Source organism: Oncorhynchus keta, chromosome 1, assembly GCF_023373465.1.
Source record: "Oncorhynchus keta strain PuntledgeMale-10-30-2019 chromosome 1, Oket_V2, whole genome shotgun sequence".
In the NCBI taxonomy this organism is placed as follows: Eukaryota; Metazoa; Chordata; class Actinopteri; order Salmoniformes; family Salmonidae; genus Oncorhynchus; species Oncorhynchus keta.
In genome coordinates, this window is record NC_068421.1 from 90,949,295 (window position 1) to 90,967,935 (window position 18,641).

Sequence of the window (18,641 nt, forward strand, 5' to 3'; positions counted from 1 at the left end):
TGATGTCATTATGGGGTATTGAGATGTCATTATGGGGTATTGAGATGTCATTATGGGGTATTGAGATGTCATTATGGGGTATTGAGATGTCATTATGGGGTATTGAGATGTCATTATGGGGTATTGTGTGTAGATTGATGAGAAAAAACCAAATACATTTTAGAATAAGGCTGTAAAGTAATTTTTGGGGGGTGAAAAGTCAAGGGGTGTGATTACTTTCTGAATGCACTGTGCATACACACAATTAATAACATAAAAGTGGAGGATGGGAAGCCATTTTGAATCACATGTGCAAGTAGTTTCAACAGGTTCAACTCAGGATATAGATATTTCAGTTGGAGACCAAAAATGTGCAGGACAATTACATCGCTTTAGATTGAGGTCATCATGGAACCTATGGTAACAACATAAAAGAGAATACTGTTGTCATGGAACCTATGGTAACAACATAAAAGAGAATACTGTTGTCATGGAACCTATGGTAACAACATAAAAGAGAATACTGTTGTCATGGAACCTATGGTAACAACATAAAAGAGAATACTGTTGTCATGGAACCTATGGTAACAACATAAAAGAGAATACTGTTGTCATGGAACCTATGGTAACAACATAAAAGAGAATACTGTTGTCATGGAACCTATGGTAACAACATAAAAGAGAATACTGTTGTCATGGAACCTATGGTAACAACATAAAAGAGAATACTGTTGTCATTGTAACAACATAAAATAGGAACCTATGGTAACAACATAAAAGAGAATACTGTTGTCAATACTAAAAGTTGTTGTCATGGAACCTATGGTAACAACATAAAAGAGAATACTGTTGTCATGGAACCTATGGTAACAACATAAAAGAGAATACTGTTGTCATGGAACCTATGGTAACAACATAAAAGAGAATACTGTTGTCATGGAACCTATGGTAACAACATAAAAGAGAATACTGTTGTCATGGAACCTATGGTAACAACATAAAAGAGAATACTGTTGTCATGGAACCTATGGTAACAACATAAAAGAGAATACTGTTGTCATGGAACCCATGGTAACAACATAATATAATAGTTTGTTGATCTCTGTTCTATGGCTTTGAGCGAACTTGGTTCGCCATGTAAATTGGAACCCTCTTGCTTTGTAATTTTATGTTTGTGCACGGCAGCCGCGGTTTGTTATGTTTAGATGAGTGTTGAGGTATCTTTGAACCCTGCTTCTAAAAGGGCCAGCCCGGCACCCGGCGCCGTGCGACAGCAGCGTCTTAACTCAGCACAGAGCCGCTGCACCATTAAAGGAAACACAATCTGTTGAAGAGCAATCAGAACCACATGCTGCTCTTTCTGCTGAGCAGGCATTTTAGAACAGGCTCTTACAACACAATCCCAAAGCAACAAAAATACAACTCTAAACACTGTCTGCATTGTCACACTAATAACCACCTTCAAAGAAAGTTGAGTGAAGCAGCAAAGTGTAGGAGGTCGATCTCCAAAAAAAGTGTATAAAGTCAAGAAACCACATCAGTTTATTGTCCTGCTGGCATATACAGTGCCTTGCGAAAGTATTCGGCCCCCTTGAACTGCGACCTTTTGCCACATTTCAGAGTTCAAACATAAAGATATAAAACTGTATTTTGTTGTGAAGAATCAACAACAAGTGGGACACAATCATGAAGTGGAACGACATTTATTGGATATTTCAAACTTTTTTAACAAATCAAAAACTTAAAAATTGGGCGTGCAAAATTATTCAGCCCCCTTAAGTTAATACTTTGTAGCGCCACCTTTTGCTGCGATTACAGCTGTAAGTCGCTTGGGGTATGTCTATCAGTTTTGCACATCGAGAGACTGACATTTTTTTTCCCATTCCTCCTTGCAAAACAGCTCGAGCTCAGTGAGGTTGGATGGAGAGCATTTGTGAACAGCAGTTTTCAGTTCTTTCCACAGATTCTCGATTGGATTCAGGTCTGGACTTTGACATGGCCATTCTAACACCTGGATATGTTTATTTTTGAACCATTCCATTGTAGATTTTGCTTTATGTTTTGGATCATTGTCTTGTTGGAAGACAAATCTCCGTCCCAGTCTCAGGTCTTTTGCAGACTCCATCAGGTTTTCTTCCAGAATGGTCCTGTATTTGGCTCCATCCATCTTCCCATCAATTTTAACCATCTTCCCTGTCCCTGCTGAAGAAAAGCAGGCCCAAACCATGATGCTGCCACCACCATGTTTGACAGTGGGGATGGTGTGTTCAGGGTGTTGCTTTTACGCCAAACATAACGTTTTGCATTGTTGCCAAATAGTTCAATTTTGGTTTCATCTGACCAGAGCACCTTCTTCCACATGTTTGGTGTGTCTCCCAGGTGGCTTGTGGCAAACTTCAAATTACACTTTTTATGGATATCTTTAAGAAATGGCTTTCTTCTTGCCACTCTTCCATAAAGGCCAGATTTGTGCAATATACGACTGATTGTTGTCCTATGGACAGTCTCCCACCTCAGCTGTAGATCTCTGCAGTTCATCCAGAGTGATCATGGGCCTCTTGGCTTGCATCTCTGATCAGTCTTCTCCTTGTATGAGCTGAAAGTTTAGAGGGACGGCTAGGTCTTGGTAGATTTGCAGTGGTCTGATACTCCTTCCATTTCAATATTATCGCTTGCACAGTGCTCCTTGGGATGTTTAAAGCTTGGGAAATCTTTTTGTATCCAAATCCGGCTTTAAACTTCTTCACAACAGTATCTCGGACCTGCCTGGTGTGTTCCTTGTTCTTCATGATGCTCTCTGCGCTTTTAACGGACCTCTGAGACTATCACAGTGCAGGTGCATTTATACGGAGACTTGATTACACACAGGTGGATTGTATTTATCATCATTAGTCATTTAGGTCAACAGTGGATCATTCAGAGATCCTCACTGAACTTCTGGAGAGAGTTTGCTGCACTGAAAGTAAAGGGGCTGAATAATTTTGCACGCCCAATTTTTCAGTTTTTGATTTGTTAAAAAAGTTTGAAATATCCAATAAATGTCGTTCCACTTCATGTTTGTGTCCCACTTGTTGTTGATTCTTCAAAAAAATATACAGTTTTATATCTTTATGTTTGAAGCCTGAAATGTGGCAAAAGGTCGCAAAGTTCAAGTGGGCCGAATACTTTCGCAAGGCACTGTATCTGACACCCTGTGCAGTGACAGACAGTCCAGCTCCAGTATGATTGATGAGTGTGGAGAAGGAGATGGGATGCCAGGGAGGCCCTGGGTCCCAGGTGGCTGGGAGGGTCGGGGTCCCAGGGGGCTGGGAGGGTCGGGGTCCCAGAGGGCTGGGAGGGTCGGGGTCCCAGGGGGCTGGGAGGGTCGGGCCCCAGGGGGCTGGGAGGGTCGGGGTCCCAGGGGGCTGGGAGGGTCGGGCCCCAGGGGGCTGGGAGGGTCGGGGTCCCAGGGGGCTGGGAGGGTCGGGGTCCCAGGGGGCTGGGAGGGTCGGGGACCCAGGGGGCTGGGAGGGTCGGGCCCCAGGGGGCTGGGAGGGTCGGGCCCCAGGGGGCTGGGAGGGTCGGGCCCCAGGGGGCTGGGAGGGTCGGGGTCCCAGGGGGCTGAGCGCGTGGGTAGGCCAGGCTGAGCGCGTGGGTAGGCCAGGCTGAGCGCGTGGGTAGGCCAGGCTGAGCGCGTGGGTAGGCCAGGCTGAGCGCGTGGGTAGGCCAGGCTGAGCGCGTGGGTAGGCCAGGCTGAGCGCGTGGGTAGGCCAGGCAGAGCGAGTGGGTGGGCCAGGCAGAGCGAGTGGGTGGGCCAGGCAGAGCGAGTGGGTGGGCCAGGCAGAGCGAGTGGGTAGGCCAGGCTGAGGGCGTGGGTAGGCCAGGCTGAGGGCGTGGATGCATGTCTGTTTGTGAAAGGTAACACGGAACACACTGAACACAGAGGCCTCTGAGGCTGCAGCCCACTCAGCTCTGGAGGATAGAAGTGCCCCGAGGTGATAACTCAGTTATGCAGTGGGGTTCTGTGCTGCGCTCTCCCCTCTCTCAACACTCGCACACCCCCACGCACACAGACGTTCCATTGTTTCCTCCCCAAGGTGCCCATGGTAAAGACATGGTAAATACAGGGAGCACAAAGACTTGACTGACAGCACATAAACAAGTAGGTCTGGATGGGCTCTAGCAGCTCTATTAATGAGAGGGTGATGGGTTGCCTGCTCTAGCAGCTCTATTAATGAGAGGGTGATGGGTTGCCTGCTCTAGCAGCTCTATTAATGAGAGGGTGATGGGTTGCCTGCTCTAGCAGCTCTATTAATGAGAGGGTGATGGGTTGCCTGCTCTAGCAGCTCTATTAATGAGAGGGTGATGGGTTGCCTGCTCTAGCAGCTCTATTAATGAGAGGGTGAGAGGGTGATGGGTTGCCTGCTCTAGCAGCTCTATTAATGAGAGGGTGATGGGTTGCCTCTACTAATGAGAGGGTGATGGGTTGCCTGCTCTAGCAGCTCTATTAATGAGAGGGTGATGGGTTGCCTGCTCTAGCAGCTCTATTAATGAGAGGGTGATGGGTTGCCTGCTCTAGCAGCTCTATTAATGAGAGGGTGATGGGTTGCCTGCTCTAGCAGCTCTATTAATGAGAGGGTGATGGGTTGCCTGCTCTAGCAGCTCTATTAATGAGAGGGTGATGGGTTGCCTGCTCTAGCAGCTCTATTAATGAGAGGGTGATGGGTTGCCTGCTCTAGCAGCTCTATTAATGAGAGGGTGATGGGTTGCCTGCTCTAGCAGCTCTATTAATGAGAGGGTGATGGGTTGCCTGCTCTAGCAGCTCTATTAATGAGAGGGTGATGGGTTGCCTGCTCTAGCAGCTCTATTAATGAGAGGGTGATGGGTTGCCTGCTCGAGCAGCTCTATTAATGAGAGGGTGATGGGTTGCCTGCTCGAGCAGCTCTATTAATGAGAGGGTGATGGGTTGCCTGCTCTAGCAGCTCTATTAATGAGAGGGTGATGTGTTGCCTGCCGAATGGCTAATTATACATTGTGGCTATTTCTCATCATCAGGCTCCTTGGATACTCATCACCAGCTGAGACAGGTGGGTTTCCTGTTTCCACAATGCCTTGGGAAGGGGGCTGCGAACCCATAACCCAAATAGCTAACAGGGCTCAGTCCTGTTCAAGCAGGTGGGTCTAACTTGTCTGCTCTAAGAAAATAAAACAGAAAAGCTCGTAGTACTAGCATCTCCACTCCAGCCGAAACAAAACTTTCATTTAAAAAAATACACAAAATGCCTCAGAAATCATCCTCTTCTCAGTCTCAACGTAAACTACATAATTCAGAGTAGGGTCAGAGCACTGCACACTAACATGGGATTGCTAATACTCAAGACAACAGAATGTGTGCCCTGAGGATAGCAGGTCTGGTGTGAGTGAGTACTGGTTTACAGGCCTGAAGTAAGGAACATAGTCACTTCCTCTTCTCCAGGTAATAACTTAAGAGCCCTGGCTGACCCCAGAGGCCTGGACCCCAGAGGCCTGGACCCCAGAGGCCTGGACCCGAGGCCTTGACAGAGTTAGCCGTAAAACCACTCCTACTGTCTGACAGACCCACGACAACACTGCCAGAAAGCCGTATCATATCACAGAGTGCGACCAGGAAGTGCAGAGGGCTTCAATCCCAGCGTCCACCCTTCCGACTGTTTCTCCCACCTCCAATTTCCTCACTGTCTGGATAAAATGTCAATATGCCAAAAACTAAAATATGTAGAAAAAGCAGGATCAGGAGACAGACAGGCAGAAAGATGTGGAGTTGATGAATGGCTTGAAAATGGAGTGGATATTGTGATTGAAACACTGTCTAAGTCCTTTTACATAGTAAGAAGAGTGGACTCATTGCAAAGGAGTAGGTGGTGAAGCACTCTGACCCACCTGAGTGATGCCACAGCAGCGTTTGTATGCCAGCAAGCTCATCACACATCACCTAGCTACTGTGTTATAGTGGGGAGGGTGAGGAAGAATGAATTATTCCATTTACAAAACTGTATGATGATACAGTGACACTGAATGACTAGGATACAGTGAGACGTCAGACACGTGACCAAGCCTGGGGGGGGGGGTCAGGGGTTAAGAAGCACAGTTCTGGCTTCCCGGGTGGCACAGTGGTTAAGGGCGCTGTACTGCAGCGCCAGCTGTGCCACCAGAGACTCTGTGTTCGCGCCCAGGCTCTGTCGTAACTGGCCGGTCCGTGGGGCGACGTACAATTGGCCTAGCGTCGTCCGGGTTAGGGAGGGTTTGGCCAGTAGGGATATCCTTGTCTCATCGCGCACCAGTGACTCCTATGGCGGGCCGGGCGCAGTGCGCGCTAACCAAGGTTGCCAGGTGCACCGTGTTTCTACGTTAGAGTGCAGAGCAAAGTGTGCAGTGATGCAGAAATACTGGTAACCTTTACAGCAGTGGAGGAATGGGACGACAGAAGAATTTTCATAGTAAATAAATAAATAACGTTTTTTTTATTTTTTTTAAGTTACCCTTTTTTATTTGTTTGTTTAAACACTAAATATATTCATGTCACCAAATAACTGATTAAAACCCACTGTTCTACAGCAGCCTCAGAGGGACAGCAACATACCACTGCTGGCTTGCTTCTGAAGCTAAGGAGGGTAGGTCCTGGTCAGCCCCTGGATGGGAGACCAGATGCTGCTGGAAGTGGTGTTGGAGGGCCAATAAGAGACACATTTTGCTTTGGTCTAAAAAAAAGATCCCAATCTCACAGGGCAATAATTGGGGACACAAGTTTTTACAACTGTTTGGACTAATGATTACAGCCCAGATCAGCTAGATGCAGGCAAGGCAGTATTGAATGTGTGATTACTCCAATTTGTCTCATTGACCTGTTCTCATTTGTAGGCTAGGTTGTAGCAACCTCATGATGTATATAGGGCAAATTAGAGTATCATGTTGTATCCTAAACCTATCGCTGTTACATTGAACTGGGTGAATGGAATATGAATGACAGTCATCCAATATGCTGTAATAGAAATAAGGCCACGCTCATTTAAATGAAGAAAAAAAAGATTCCTCCCTCATCTTAAACGGCACTGACCTCCACTGTTTCACAGGTTCTCAAGCCACACATGGCTTTATCAAAGAACCTATTATTATTAGAATGTGGCAATATTTGTATTTTAGATCCGTTTTTCCTTTAAAAACATTTAGTTTTTTATCATTGGAAACTATTCCCATTCAGACCTGGGGTTTGACAACGGCATCAGCAGCCTTCACTGCAGAGTTCAGAGTTCAGAGTTCAGACCCAAGGCCTTTTCCTGTTCCAAAAAAAGCACATGGTCCTGATAGTAGGGTGGGCTGAATGATAATTAACATATGCATTCCTTCTGGAGAGGTAACACTTCCCCCATTTTATCCAATGAACATTGTGAAAGGGCCTGTGGGCCCAAACCTGCCCTCTGCTGCTGTGGGTGATGGGATAGCTAGCTAGCTGGGACATCCCTAACTTAAATCCTAACCCCAACTCTGAACCAGAATCTGGCTTTACACAAGATGTTCTCAGGAAGCAGCCGTTCAAACTTCCCGTTCACATGCTTTTCAAACTTAATGTCAAATTAAGTTTGGTGCTCATGAAAGAACGGAGTGTTGCTGAGCAACGATCATCATTACTGCAATCCTGACTGTATGTACTTCCAAAAAAAGCTCTCAATAAAAAGTTACACGCAGCTGGAAAAAATGCCTCGTCTGGAAATAATGTTAATATAAAAGGAGACCAATAAGAAGAAGACTTGTTTGGGCCAAGAAACACAAGCAATGGACATTAGACAGGTGGAAATCTGTCCTTTCGGTTCCAACACGGCAGTTGGAACCAAAAATGTCAAATTTGGACTCATCAGGCCAAAGGACAGACTTCCACCAGTGTAATGTCCATTGCTCGTGTTTCTTGGCCCAAGCAAGTCTCTTCTTCTTATTGGTGTCCTTCACTAGTGGTTACCTTGCAGCAATTTGACCACGAAGGACTGATTCACGCAGTCTCCTCTGAACAGTTGATGTCGAGATGTGCGTTACTTGAACTCTGTGAAGCATTTATTTGGGCTGCAATCTGAGTTGGAGTTAACTAATGAACATATACTCTGCAGCAGAGGTAACTCTGGGTATTCCTTCCCTGTGGTGGTCCTCATGAGAACCAGTTTCATCATAGCGCTTGATAGTTTCTTCAAGTGCGGTCGCACAGACATTCAAAGTGCTTTACATTTTCCGGACTGACCGACCTGTACATGTCTTAAAGTAATGGAGTGTCATTTCACTCCGCTTATTTGCATAATTCCTTGCCATAATATGGACTTGGTTGTTTACCAAATAGGGCCATCTTCTGTATACCACCCCTACCATGTCACAACACAACTGATTGGCTCAAACACATTGAGGAAAGGAATCCACAAATTAACTTTTAACAAGGTACACCTGTTAATTGAAATGCATTCCATTTCATGAAGCTGGTTGAGAGAATGCCAAGAGTGTGCCAAGCTGTCATCAAGGCAAAGGTTGGCTACTTTGACAAATCTCAAATACAAAATATATTTTGATTTGTTTAACAATTATTTAGTTACTACATGATTCCATATGTGTTATTTGTTAGTTTTGATAGTTAGCTAGCTGGGTGCTGGGTATTGTGATAGTTAGCTAGCTGGGTGCTGTGTATTGTGATAGTTAGCTAGCTGGGTGCAGTGATAGTTAGCTAGCTGGGTGCTGTGATAGTTAGCTAGCTGGGTGCTGTGACAGTTAGCTAGCTGGGTGCTGTGACAGTTAGCTAGCTGGGTGCTGTGACAGTTAGCTAGCTGGGTGCTGTGACAGTTAGCTAGCTGGGTGCTGTGACAGTTAGCTAGCTGGGTGCTGTGACAGTTAGCTAGCTGGGTGCTGTGATAGTTAGCTAGCTGGGTGCTGTGATAGTTAGCTAGCTGGGTGCTGTGACAGTTAGCTAGCTGGGTGCTGTGACAGTTAGCTAGCTGGGTGCTGTGACAGTTAGCTAGCTGGGTGCTGTGATAGTTAGCTAGCTGGGTGCTGTGATAGTTAGCTAGCTGGGTGCTGTGATAGTTAGCTAGCTGGGTGCTGTGATGTTAGCTAGCTGGGTGCTGTGATAGTTAGCTAGCTGGGTGCTGTGATAGCTTGGTCCTTCTGTAGCTCAGTTGGTAGAGCATGGCGCTGCTGTAGATAGTTGTATGCACACATGACTGTAAGTCGCTTTGGAGCTGGGTGCTGTGTATTGTGATAGCACCGCCTAAGTGTGATCAGTTGAGATTAGATTTTAGACCTTTGAAGAGCAGACAACCATTTAAATAAATACACATTTGAGTATCAAAATATGACAATATAGCCTCCCAGGTGGCGCAGTGGTCTAAGGCACTGCATCGCAGTGCTAGCTGTGCCACCAGAGATTCTGGGTTCGAGCCCAGGCTCTGTCGCAGCCAGCCACGACCGGGAGGCCCATGGGGCGGCGCACAATTGGCCCAGCATCGTCCGGGTTAGGCCGGCAGGGATATCCTTGTCTCATTGAGCACTAGCGACTTCTGCCGGGCGCAGTGCACGCTGACCAGGGTTATAGGTGTACAGTGTTTCCTTCGACACATTGGTGCGGCCGGCTTCCGGGTTGGATGTGCATTGTGTCAAGAAGCAGTGCGGCTTGGTTGGGTTGTGTTTCGGAGGACGCATGGCTCTCGACCTTCGTCTCTCCCAAGTCCCTACGGGAGTTGCAGCGATGAAACAAGACTGTAACTACCAATTGGGTAGAAAAAAGGGGTCAAAATAAATAAATAATAAAAATAATAAATAAAAAGACAATATATACTAAAGAAGTTTTCATAAGGGCTAAAGGATAGCTGAAGAGCAGTGATGTTATCAGCTTGACTCACAGGCCAGCCCAGAGCAGAGATCAGTCTGTGTGTCACTGATTTTCAAACGAAAAGGTTGTGTTTAATGTCATCTGCCTGGGAGAAAACAGCCAGGCCAAAACAAGCTCTTAAAAACATCACACACACAGTACATACCCGTACAGACACACAACAAGGAGGTCACATGGAGGAGAGGCGTGCCGTGAGGTGACATCACACACACAGTACATACCCGTACAGACACACAACAAGGAGGTCACATGGAAGAGAGGCGTGCCGTGAGGTGACATCACACACACACACAACAAGTACATACCAGTGACATCACACACAGTACAGACACACAACAAGGAGGTCACATGGAAGGAGGTCAGGCGTGCCGTGAGGTGACATCACACACACAGTACATACCCGTACAGACACACAACAAGGAGGTCACATGGAAGAGAGGCGTGCCGTGAGGTGACATCACACACACAGTACATACCCGTACAGACACACAACAAGGAGGTCACATGGAGGAGAGGCGTGCCGTGAGGTGACATCACACACAGTACATACCCGTACAGACACACAACAAGGAGGTCACATGGAGGAGAGGCGTGCCGTGAGGTGACATCACACACAGTGCAGACGTGGTGACATCACACACACAGTACATACCCGTACAGACACACAACAAGGAGGTCACATGGAGGAGAGGCGTGCCGTGAGGTGACATCACACACAGTACATACCAGTACAGACACACAACAAGGAGGTCACATGGAAGAGAGGCGTGCCGTGAGGTGACATCACACACAGTACATACCAGTACAGACACACAACAAGGAGGTCACATGGAAGAGAGGCGTGCCGTGAGGTGACATCACACACACAGTACATACCCGTACAGACACACAACAAGGAGGTCACATGGAGGAGAGGCGTGCCGTGAGGTGACATCACACACAGTACATACCAGTACAGACACACAACAAGGAGGTCACATGGAGGAGAGGCGTGCCGTGAGGTGTTGCTTTATTTGTTTATTGAAAACAGGTTTGCTGTTCTCTTGCGATATATAAGATGGAAGGGAGTTCCATGCACTCACGGCCCTGTATAATACTGTACATTCCCTTGAATTTGTTCTAGACCTGGAGACTGTGAAAAGACCCCTGGTGGCATGTATGGAGGTGTGTGTGTGTGTGTGTGTGTGTGTGTGTGTGTGTGTGTGTGTGTGTGTGTGTGTGTGTGTGTGTGTGTGTGTGTGTGTGTGTGTGTGTTGTGTGTAAATTGACTACGCAAACAAATGTGGAATTTTCAACATGAATGTTTCTATATAAAAACAAGAAGTACAGTCAGCCAGTCTCTCCTCAGCTCTTAACCAGGAGAGACTGGCTGCATAGTACTTATATCAGCCCTCTGATTACAATGAAGAGCAAGACGTGCCGCTCTGTTCTGGACCAGCTGCAGCTTAACTCTGTCTTTCTTTGCAGCACTTGACCACATGGCTGGACAATAATCAAGATACGATCAAACTAGAGCCTGGAGGACATGACCACATGGCTGGACAATAATCAAGATACGATCAAACTAGAGCCTGGAGGACATGACCACATGGCTGGACAATAATCAAGATACGATCAAACTAGAGCCTGGAGGACATGACCACATGGCTGGACAATAATCAAGATACGATCAAACTAGAGCCTGGAGGACATGACCACATGGCTGGACAATAATCAAGATACGATCAAACTAGAGCCTGGAGGACATGACCACATGGCTGGACAATAATCAAGATACGATCAAACTAGAGCCTGGAGGACATGACCACATGGCTGGACAATAATCAAGATACGATCAAACTAGAGCCTGGAGGACATGACCACATGGCTGGACAATAATCAAGATACGATCAAACTAGAGCCTGGAGGACATGACCACATGGCTGGACAATAATCAAGATACGATCAAACTAGAGCCTGGAGGACATGACCACATGGCTGGACAATAATCAAGATACGATCAAACTAGAGCCTGGAGGACCTGCTTTGTGGAGTGTGGTGTCAGCAGAGCATCTCTTTATTACGAACAGACTTCTCCCCATCTTTATAACCATTGAATCTATATGTTTTGACCATGACAGTTTACAATCCAATGTAACACCAAGTAATTTAGTCTCCTCCACTTGTTCAACAGCCACACCATTCATTACCAGACTCAGCTGATGTCTAGCACTTAAGGAATGATTTGCACCAAATACCATAATGCTCTCATCACTTCACTCACTAACAACAAATTGTGTCACTCGGTCACTCTCTGCATTACGCCGCCACAGAGAGACCTGTTTCTAGCCACGGACATTGCCAAAGATCCTTATCATTAGGGACTCAAGGGAGATTCCCTCCACTTCCTGTGGAGTTGGCCAGGTCCTGATCTGACAAGTAACCAGCCAGAGATGCCATGTCATACCTGAACAATGTCGTGGTTGTGGTAGTCAACTCCTCACTTCAGATGGCTAACCCAGTCAATTCAAGTCAAACCAAATAATACCCACAAGGCAGCTCTGGCTATCAGGGGCATCCGTCTGTCTGCAGAATGTTCCGGGTGAAACACAGTCCCGCCTCCCAGCGTTGAAAGACCAGATACAGTTAATGATATGTGGCTGTAATGTAGCAGGTAATTCACGTCAGCTGCATGCTAGTACTGTTCTGTGCTCAATGACATGCTAGCTGTTCCCATAGACGTCCACTAGTTGAGCTAACGACACTCCATTTAAAAACAAACTCACACAATACAAGTTTTTGTTGAAGAGTAAAAATAGATGGAAAGAGAGAAGGAAAGAGAATATTTCCCTGTGTTGGTGGCTTCCTGGTTGACTAATTAGAACTGTATTCAGATGTGGGTGTGTTTCCCCCATCACTATGCTACTGCTGTGGTTATCACACGGCCCATCAGTAAACAGTCTAAGGGAAGTGGCAGGTGTGTGTGTGTGTGTGTGTGGTGTGCAAGTGTGTGGGCTGTTACAGGAATCCAGACAGACAAGGGGGGAGGAAGGATGGATGAAGGGAACAAAGGAGGGTGGGGAGGGAACAAGGGAGGGAGGGGAGGGAACAAGGGAGTATCTTCAGTATTCGTGTGTCTGTTCTCCTGTTGGCATAGGGACAGAGCAAATGTAACACTGAAACACAGCAGAGGTGTTTGCTATGCTGGATGGGGAAGGATATGAGGGGCAAACAGAACATGATAGAGGCCTGTAGTGGACAAAGGCAGTGTTAGCACAGGCAGCACCATTAAGGGCTTCCGCCATTTTAATGTTGTCAACCGGGTGGGGCGTCCAACTTCATTGGCCGATCCCAGCTGGTGACCCTGTTGGGAGTCATGTCCAACCGGGTAATCAGGAGGGATCAGCCAATCCTGAAGAAGAAAATTAACTACTTCAAAATTGAAGTACTAGTTACCACAGCCACAAAGTCAAAACACTGCCTATTTCCACAATTTATCGTCTAAACAAATTGTGATTTTAAAACTAACCTTAACCCGAGCCACAATGCTAATCTTAAATTAAGACCATAAAGATCAAAGAAAATCATGTTTAGGATATAGTTTTAACTTTGAGTTTGTGCCATCGAGTGGAATCCCTCATTCTTGGGTCTTGGCTTGATACTGGGACTATGGCATAGTGAAATGGGTTGGTAGGTCACCAGAGAACTTTAAAGCTTTAGTTGTTAACCACCAATGAGGTGTTGGGTTGGGGCAAGTCGTGTTTTAGCCATATGCGACTGGTGCTGGTACGGATAGCAGAGCGATACCAATGGACACCGGGTGTAAGTGTAATGTGTGAGAGAGAGAGAGACATCATCCCCACCTCAATGGTCTTCCTCTTGATCTTCCTCTGCTGCTCCAGGCGTTCCTTCTCCTTCTCCACTGTGCGGGTCGACTCCCTCAGTCTCTCCAGATCCTGTTGGTACGTCTCTCTCTGTCTCTCCAGGTCCTCCCTCTCTTCCGCCAGCTTCTCCTCCAGCCTCCTGCAGTCGTCCTCTCTCTGCCTCAGCGTCCCTTCCGTGACCTCGGCCTGCAGCCTGTGGCGCTCCCGCTCCCTCTCCCAGCGAGCCTGGGGGACAAACACAAGGCTCATCTCTACTTCATGCAGACTTCGAAGTGGCTGCGGTTCAGGATTTTCGGGAACCCAAAAGTTCAGTGGCTAAATATTTCTTTGCATGTGTTATATATATATATATATTTTAAAGGCATCAAATAGTTGTTTACTAAAAGTCCCCAAATGATCCAATGATGACCTTGTAATCCATTTGAAGCAATAGCCCAGCCTATTTCAGCACCGTTTCACACTGCTCATAGACAAGCTCGTCTTTAATAAATCAAAACATTTTATTTTCAGTAACATCTCCGTTTAGATATTGGTTAGGCTACAACAATACAATTAGGTTGTGGAAATGCTAAGTTGATGTGAGTGCTGCTCATAATCACCTTGTCTAGTTGGCTCAATTATCAGCACTGATCAGAACATTTCACCAGAAATATTTTGTAGTTTAACAAGTGGATTATTTTGCTCTAGATTTGTAATTGCTTAGTGACCTAGGCCTACTCTTTACCAAAAGCCTGAAACTAGTCTTAAATCAACCATTGTGATTTTGTTTAACTGAATCTCTGTCTGTATATTTGGTTAATTCTCTGTCTGGGCAAATAAGTAGAGGTGGTAAGGGAGGGGGGCTGTGGGTTAACTGCCTTGCTCAGGGGCAGAATGACAGATGGTCAGCTCGGGGATTCGATCAAGCAACCTTTCGGTTACTGGCCCAACGCTCTAACCACGAGGCTACCTGTCCAACGCTCTAACCACGAGGCTACCTGTCCAAAGCTCTAACCACGAGGCTACCTGTCCAAAGCTCTAACCACGAGGCTACCTGCTCAATGCTCTAACCACGAGGCTACCTGTCCAACGCTCTAACCACGAGGCTACCTGTCCAATGCTCTAACCACGAGGCTACCTGTCCAATGCTCTAACCACGAGGCTACCTGTCCAATGCTCTAACCACGAGGCTACCTATCCAATGCTCTAACCACGAGGCTACCTGTCCAACGCTCTAACCACTAGGCTACCTGTCCAACGCTCTAACCACTAGGCTACCTGCTCAATGCTCTAACCACTAGGCTACCTGCTGTATAGCTAGTCTATTCGTTTACTCATCTATCACTGAACAGAAGCATTTAGCTTGCGATAATGAAGCCTAAATCAAGCGTAGGTCTATTTTGCTTGATCTCGTAAAAGGCAACTCCAAAATCCCACGGAGGTTGTGAAATATGAACACGAGACTCACACATCATGATGAATATACCTTTAATTTAAGACCCTACGACTGCTCCCTAACATAGCAGAGTGAAGGTAGGAAACGGATGACACGGAAATCAAAAGCATGGCCTTGTCTTGGGCTCAGTTTCAAAATATCATCATTTATTTTTTAAACGACAGAGGTTCCACACATTGCCATGACGCAAGTTGTGTGGGAAGAAATATTTGTATTTGATTCCGTTATATTTCATTATATTCTCAGCCTACTATAAAAAAATATACTGTACTATAAAATATGTGCGTGACTGATCAGGGCAGCCTAAAGGTTTCTTGTCAGTTGAATGAACTATTGATTTCATTGGCTCAGCCATGTGGCCTATCGGCTGCACACACCAGTAACATCAACTCATAACATGACTTTCTATGTTTTCTTATGGTGTATATTGAATGGATTTATAAAAATAGACATCCACCCTCATAAATGCATGTTGTTCTGTCCTTGAGCTGTTCTTGTCTATTGTTGTTCTGTATTATGTTATGTTATGTGTGGACTACAGGAAGAGTAGCAGCTGCTTTTGCAACAGCTAATGAGGATCATGTACACATGTACAGTGCCTTGCGAAAGTATTCGGCCCCCTTGAACTTTGCGACCTTTTGCCACATTTCAGGCTTCAGACATAAAGATATAAAACTGTATATTTTTGTGAAGAATCAACAACAAGTGGGACACAATCATGAAGTGGAACGACATTTATTGGATATTTCAAACTTTTTAACAAATCAAAAACTGAAAAATTGGGCGTGCAAAATTATTCAGCCCCTTTACTTTCAGTGCAGCAAACTCTCTCCAGAAGTTCAGTGAGGATCTCTGAATGATCCAATGTTGACCTAAATGACTAATGATGATAAATACAATCCACCTGTGTGTAATCAAGTCTCCGTATAAATGCACCTGCACTGTGATAGTCTCAGAGGTCCGTTAAAAGCGCAGAGAGCATCATGAAGAACAAGGAACACACCAGGCAGATACTGAGATACTGTTGTGAAGAAGTTTAAAGCCGGATTTGGATACAAAAAGATTTCCCAAGCTTTAAACATCCCAAGGAGCACTGTGCAAGCGATAATATTGAAATGGAAGGAGTATCAGACCACTGCAAATCTACCAATACCTAGCCGTCCCTCTAAACTTTCAGCTCATACAAGGAGAAGACTGATCAGAGATGCAGCCAAGAGGCCCATGATCACTCTGGATGAACTGCAGAGATCTACAGCTGAGGTGGGAGACTCTGTCCATAGGACAACAATCAGTCGTATATTGCACAAATCTGGCCTTTATGGAAGAGTGGCAAGAAGAAAGCCATTTCTCAAAGATATCCATAAAAAGTGTTGTTTAAAGTTTGCCACAAGCCACCTGGGAGACACACCAAACATGTGGAAGAAGGTGCTCTGGTCAGATGAAACCAAAACGATATGTTCGGCGTAAAAGCAACACAGCTCATCACCCTGAACACACCATCCCCACTGTCAAACATGGTGGTGGCAGCATCATGGTTTGGGCCTGATTTTCTTCAGCAGGGACAGGGAAGATGGTTAAAATTGATGGGAAGATGGATGGAGCCAAATACAGGACCATTCTGGAAGAAAACCTGATTGAGACTGGGACGGAGATTTGTCTTCCAACAAGACAATGATCCAAAACATAAAGCAAAATCTACAATGGAATGGTTCAAAAATAAACATATCCAGGTGTTAGAATGGCCAAGTCAAAGTCCAGACCTGAATCCAATCGAGAATCTGTGGAAAGAACTGAAAACTGCTGTTCACAAATACTCTCCATCCAACCTCACTGAGCTCGAGCTATTTTGCAAGGAGGAATGGGAAAAAATTTCAGTCTGTCGATGTGCAAAACTGAGAGACATACCCAAAGCGACTTACAGCTGTAATCGCAGCAAAAGGTGGCGCTACAAAGTATTAAATTAAGGGGGCTGAATAATTTTGCACGCCCAATTTTTCAGTTTTTGATTTGTTAAAAAAGTTTGAAATATCCAATAAATGTCGTTCCACTTCATGATTGTGTCCCACTTGTTGTTGATTCTTCACAAAAAAATACAGTTTTATATCTTTATGTTTGAAGCCTGAAATGTGGCAAAAGGTCGCAAAGTTCAAGGGGCCGAATACTTTCGCAAGGCACTGTACATTCTACCTCAATTGGGCAGACCAACCTGTGCTCCCGCACATTGGCTAACCGGGCTATCTGCATTGTGTCCCGCCAACCCCTCTTTTACGCTACTGCTACTCTCTGTTCATCATATATGAATAGTCACTTTAACCATATCTACATGTACATACTACCTCAATCAGCCTGACTAACCGGTGTCTGTATGTAGCCTCGATACTGTATATAGCCTCGCTACTGTATATAGCCTCGCTACTGTATGTAGCCTCACTACTGTTATTTACTGTTGTTTTTATTTATTTACTTACCCAACACCTTTTTAAACACTATTGTTAGAGCCTGTAAGTAAGCATTTCACTAAGTTCTACTACACATGTTGTATTCAGCATTTCACTGTAATGTCTACTACACCTGTTGTATTCAGCATTTCACTGTAAGGTCTACTACACCTGTTGTATTCAGCATTTCACTGTAAGGTCTACTACACCTGTTGTATTCAGCATTTCACTGTAAGGTCTACTACACCTGTTGTATTCAGCATTTCACTGTAAGGTCTACTGTAAACGTTGACTATAGCAGGAGGCAGACAGCCAGTCTAATTAGAGACGTAATCATCATTGTAAACGTTGACTATAGCAGGAGGCAGACAGCCAGTCAGGAGGGGGGGGAGTAAAGAGAGAAACGTGGAGGGAGGGGGGGAGTAAAGAGAGAAACGTGGAGGGAGGGGGGGAGTAAAGAGAGAAACGTGGAGGGAGGGGGGGAGTAAAGAGAGAAACGTGGAGGGAGGGGGGGAGTAAAGAGAGAAACGTGGAGGGAGGGGGAGTAAATAGAGAAACGTGGAGGGAGGGGGAGGAGTAAAGAGAGAAACGTGGAGGGAGGGGGAGGAGTAAATAGAGAAACGTGGAGGGAGGGGGAGTAAAGAAAGAAACGTGGAGGGAGGGGGAGTAAGAGAGAAACGTGGAGGGGGAGTAAAGAGAGAAACGTGGAGGGAGGGGGAGTAGAGAGAGAAACGTGGAGGGGGGGGAGTAAAGAGAGAAACGTGGAGGGAGGGGGGAGTAGAGAGAGAAACGTGGAGGGGGGGAGTAAAGAAACGTGGAGGGAGGGAGTAAAGAGAGAAACGTGGAGGGAGGGGGGAGTAAAGAGAGAAACGTGGAGGGAGGGGGAGTAGAGAGAGAAACGTGGAGGGAGGGGGAGTAAAGAGAGAAACGTGGAGGGAGGGGGGAGTAAAGAGAGAAATGTGGAGGGAGGGGGAGTAAAGAGAGAAATGTGGAGGGGGAGGGGGGAGTAAAGAGAAAATGTGGAGGGAGGGGGGGGGGGGTAAAGAGAGAAA

At 45.9% G+C, this 18,641-nt stretch overlaps 1 protein-coding gene and 1 long non-coding RNA gene across 6 annotated transcripts in view; one reads left to right on the plus strand and one right to left on the minus strand.

The window, feature by feature from the left end:
• Positions 1-18,641, minus strand: part of arhgef18b (rho/rac guanine nucleotide exchange factor (GEF) 18b) — a 130,414-nt gene that overhangs the window by 7,809 nt on the left and 103,964 nt on the right. For all 5 annotated transcript variants that reach the window (XM_052465457.1, XM_052465445.1, XM_052465440.1 and 2 more), the window contains one exon: positions 13,696-13,941. In XM_052465457.1, the coding sequence (XP_052321417.1) occupies positions 13,696-13,941 (246 nt within the window). The remainder of the gene's footprint in view (positions 1-13,695; positions 13,942-18,641) is intronic.
• LOC127908191 (uncharacterized) lies at positions 9,333-11,114 on the plus strand. The gene is made up of 3 exons (XR_008066259.1): positions 9,333-10,125; positions 10,229-10,426; positions 10,603-11,114. It is a non-coding gene; the product is annotated as an uncharacterized LOC127908191 (long non-coding RNA).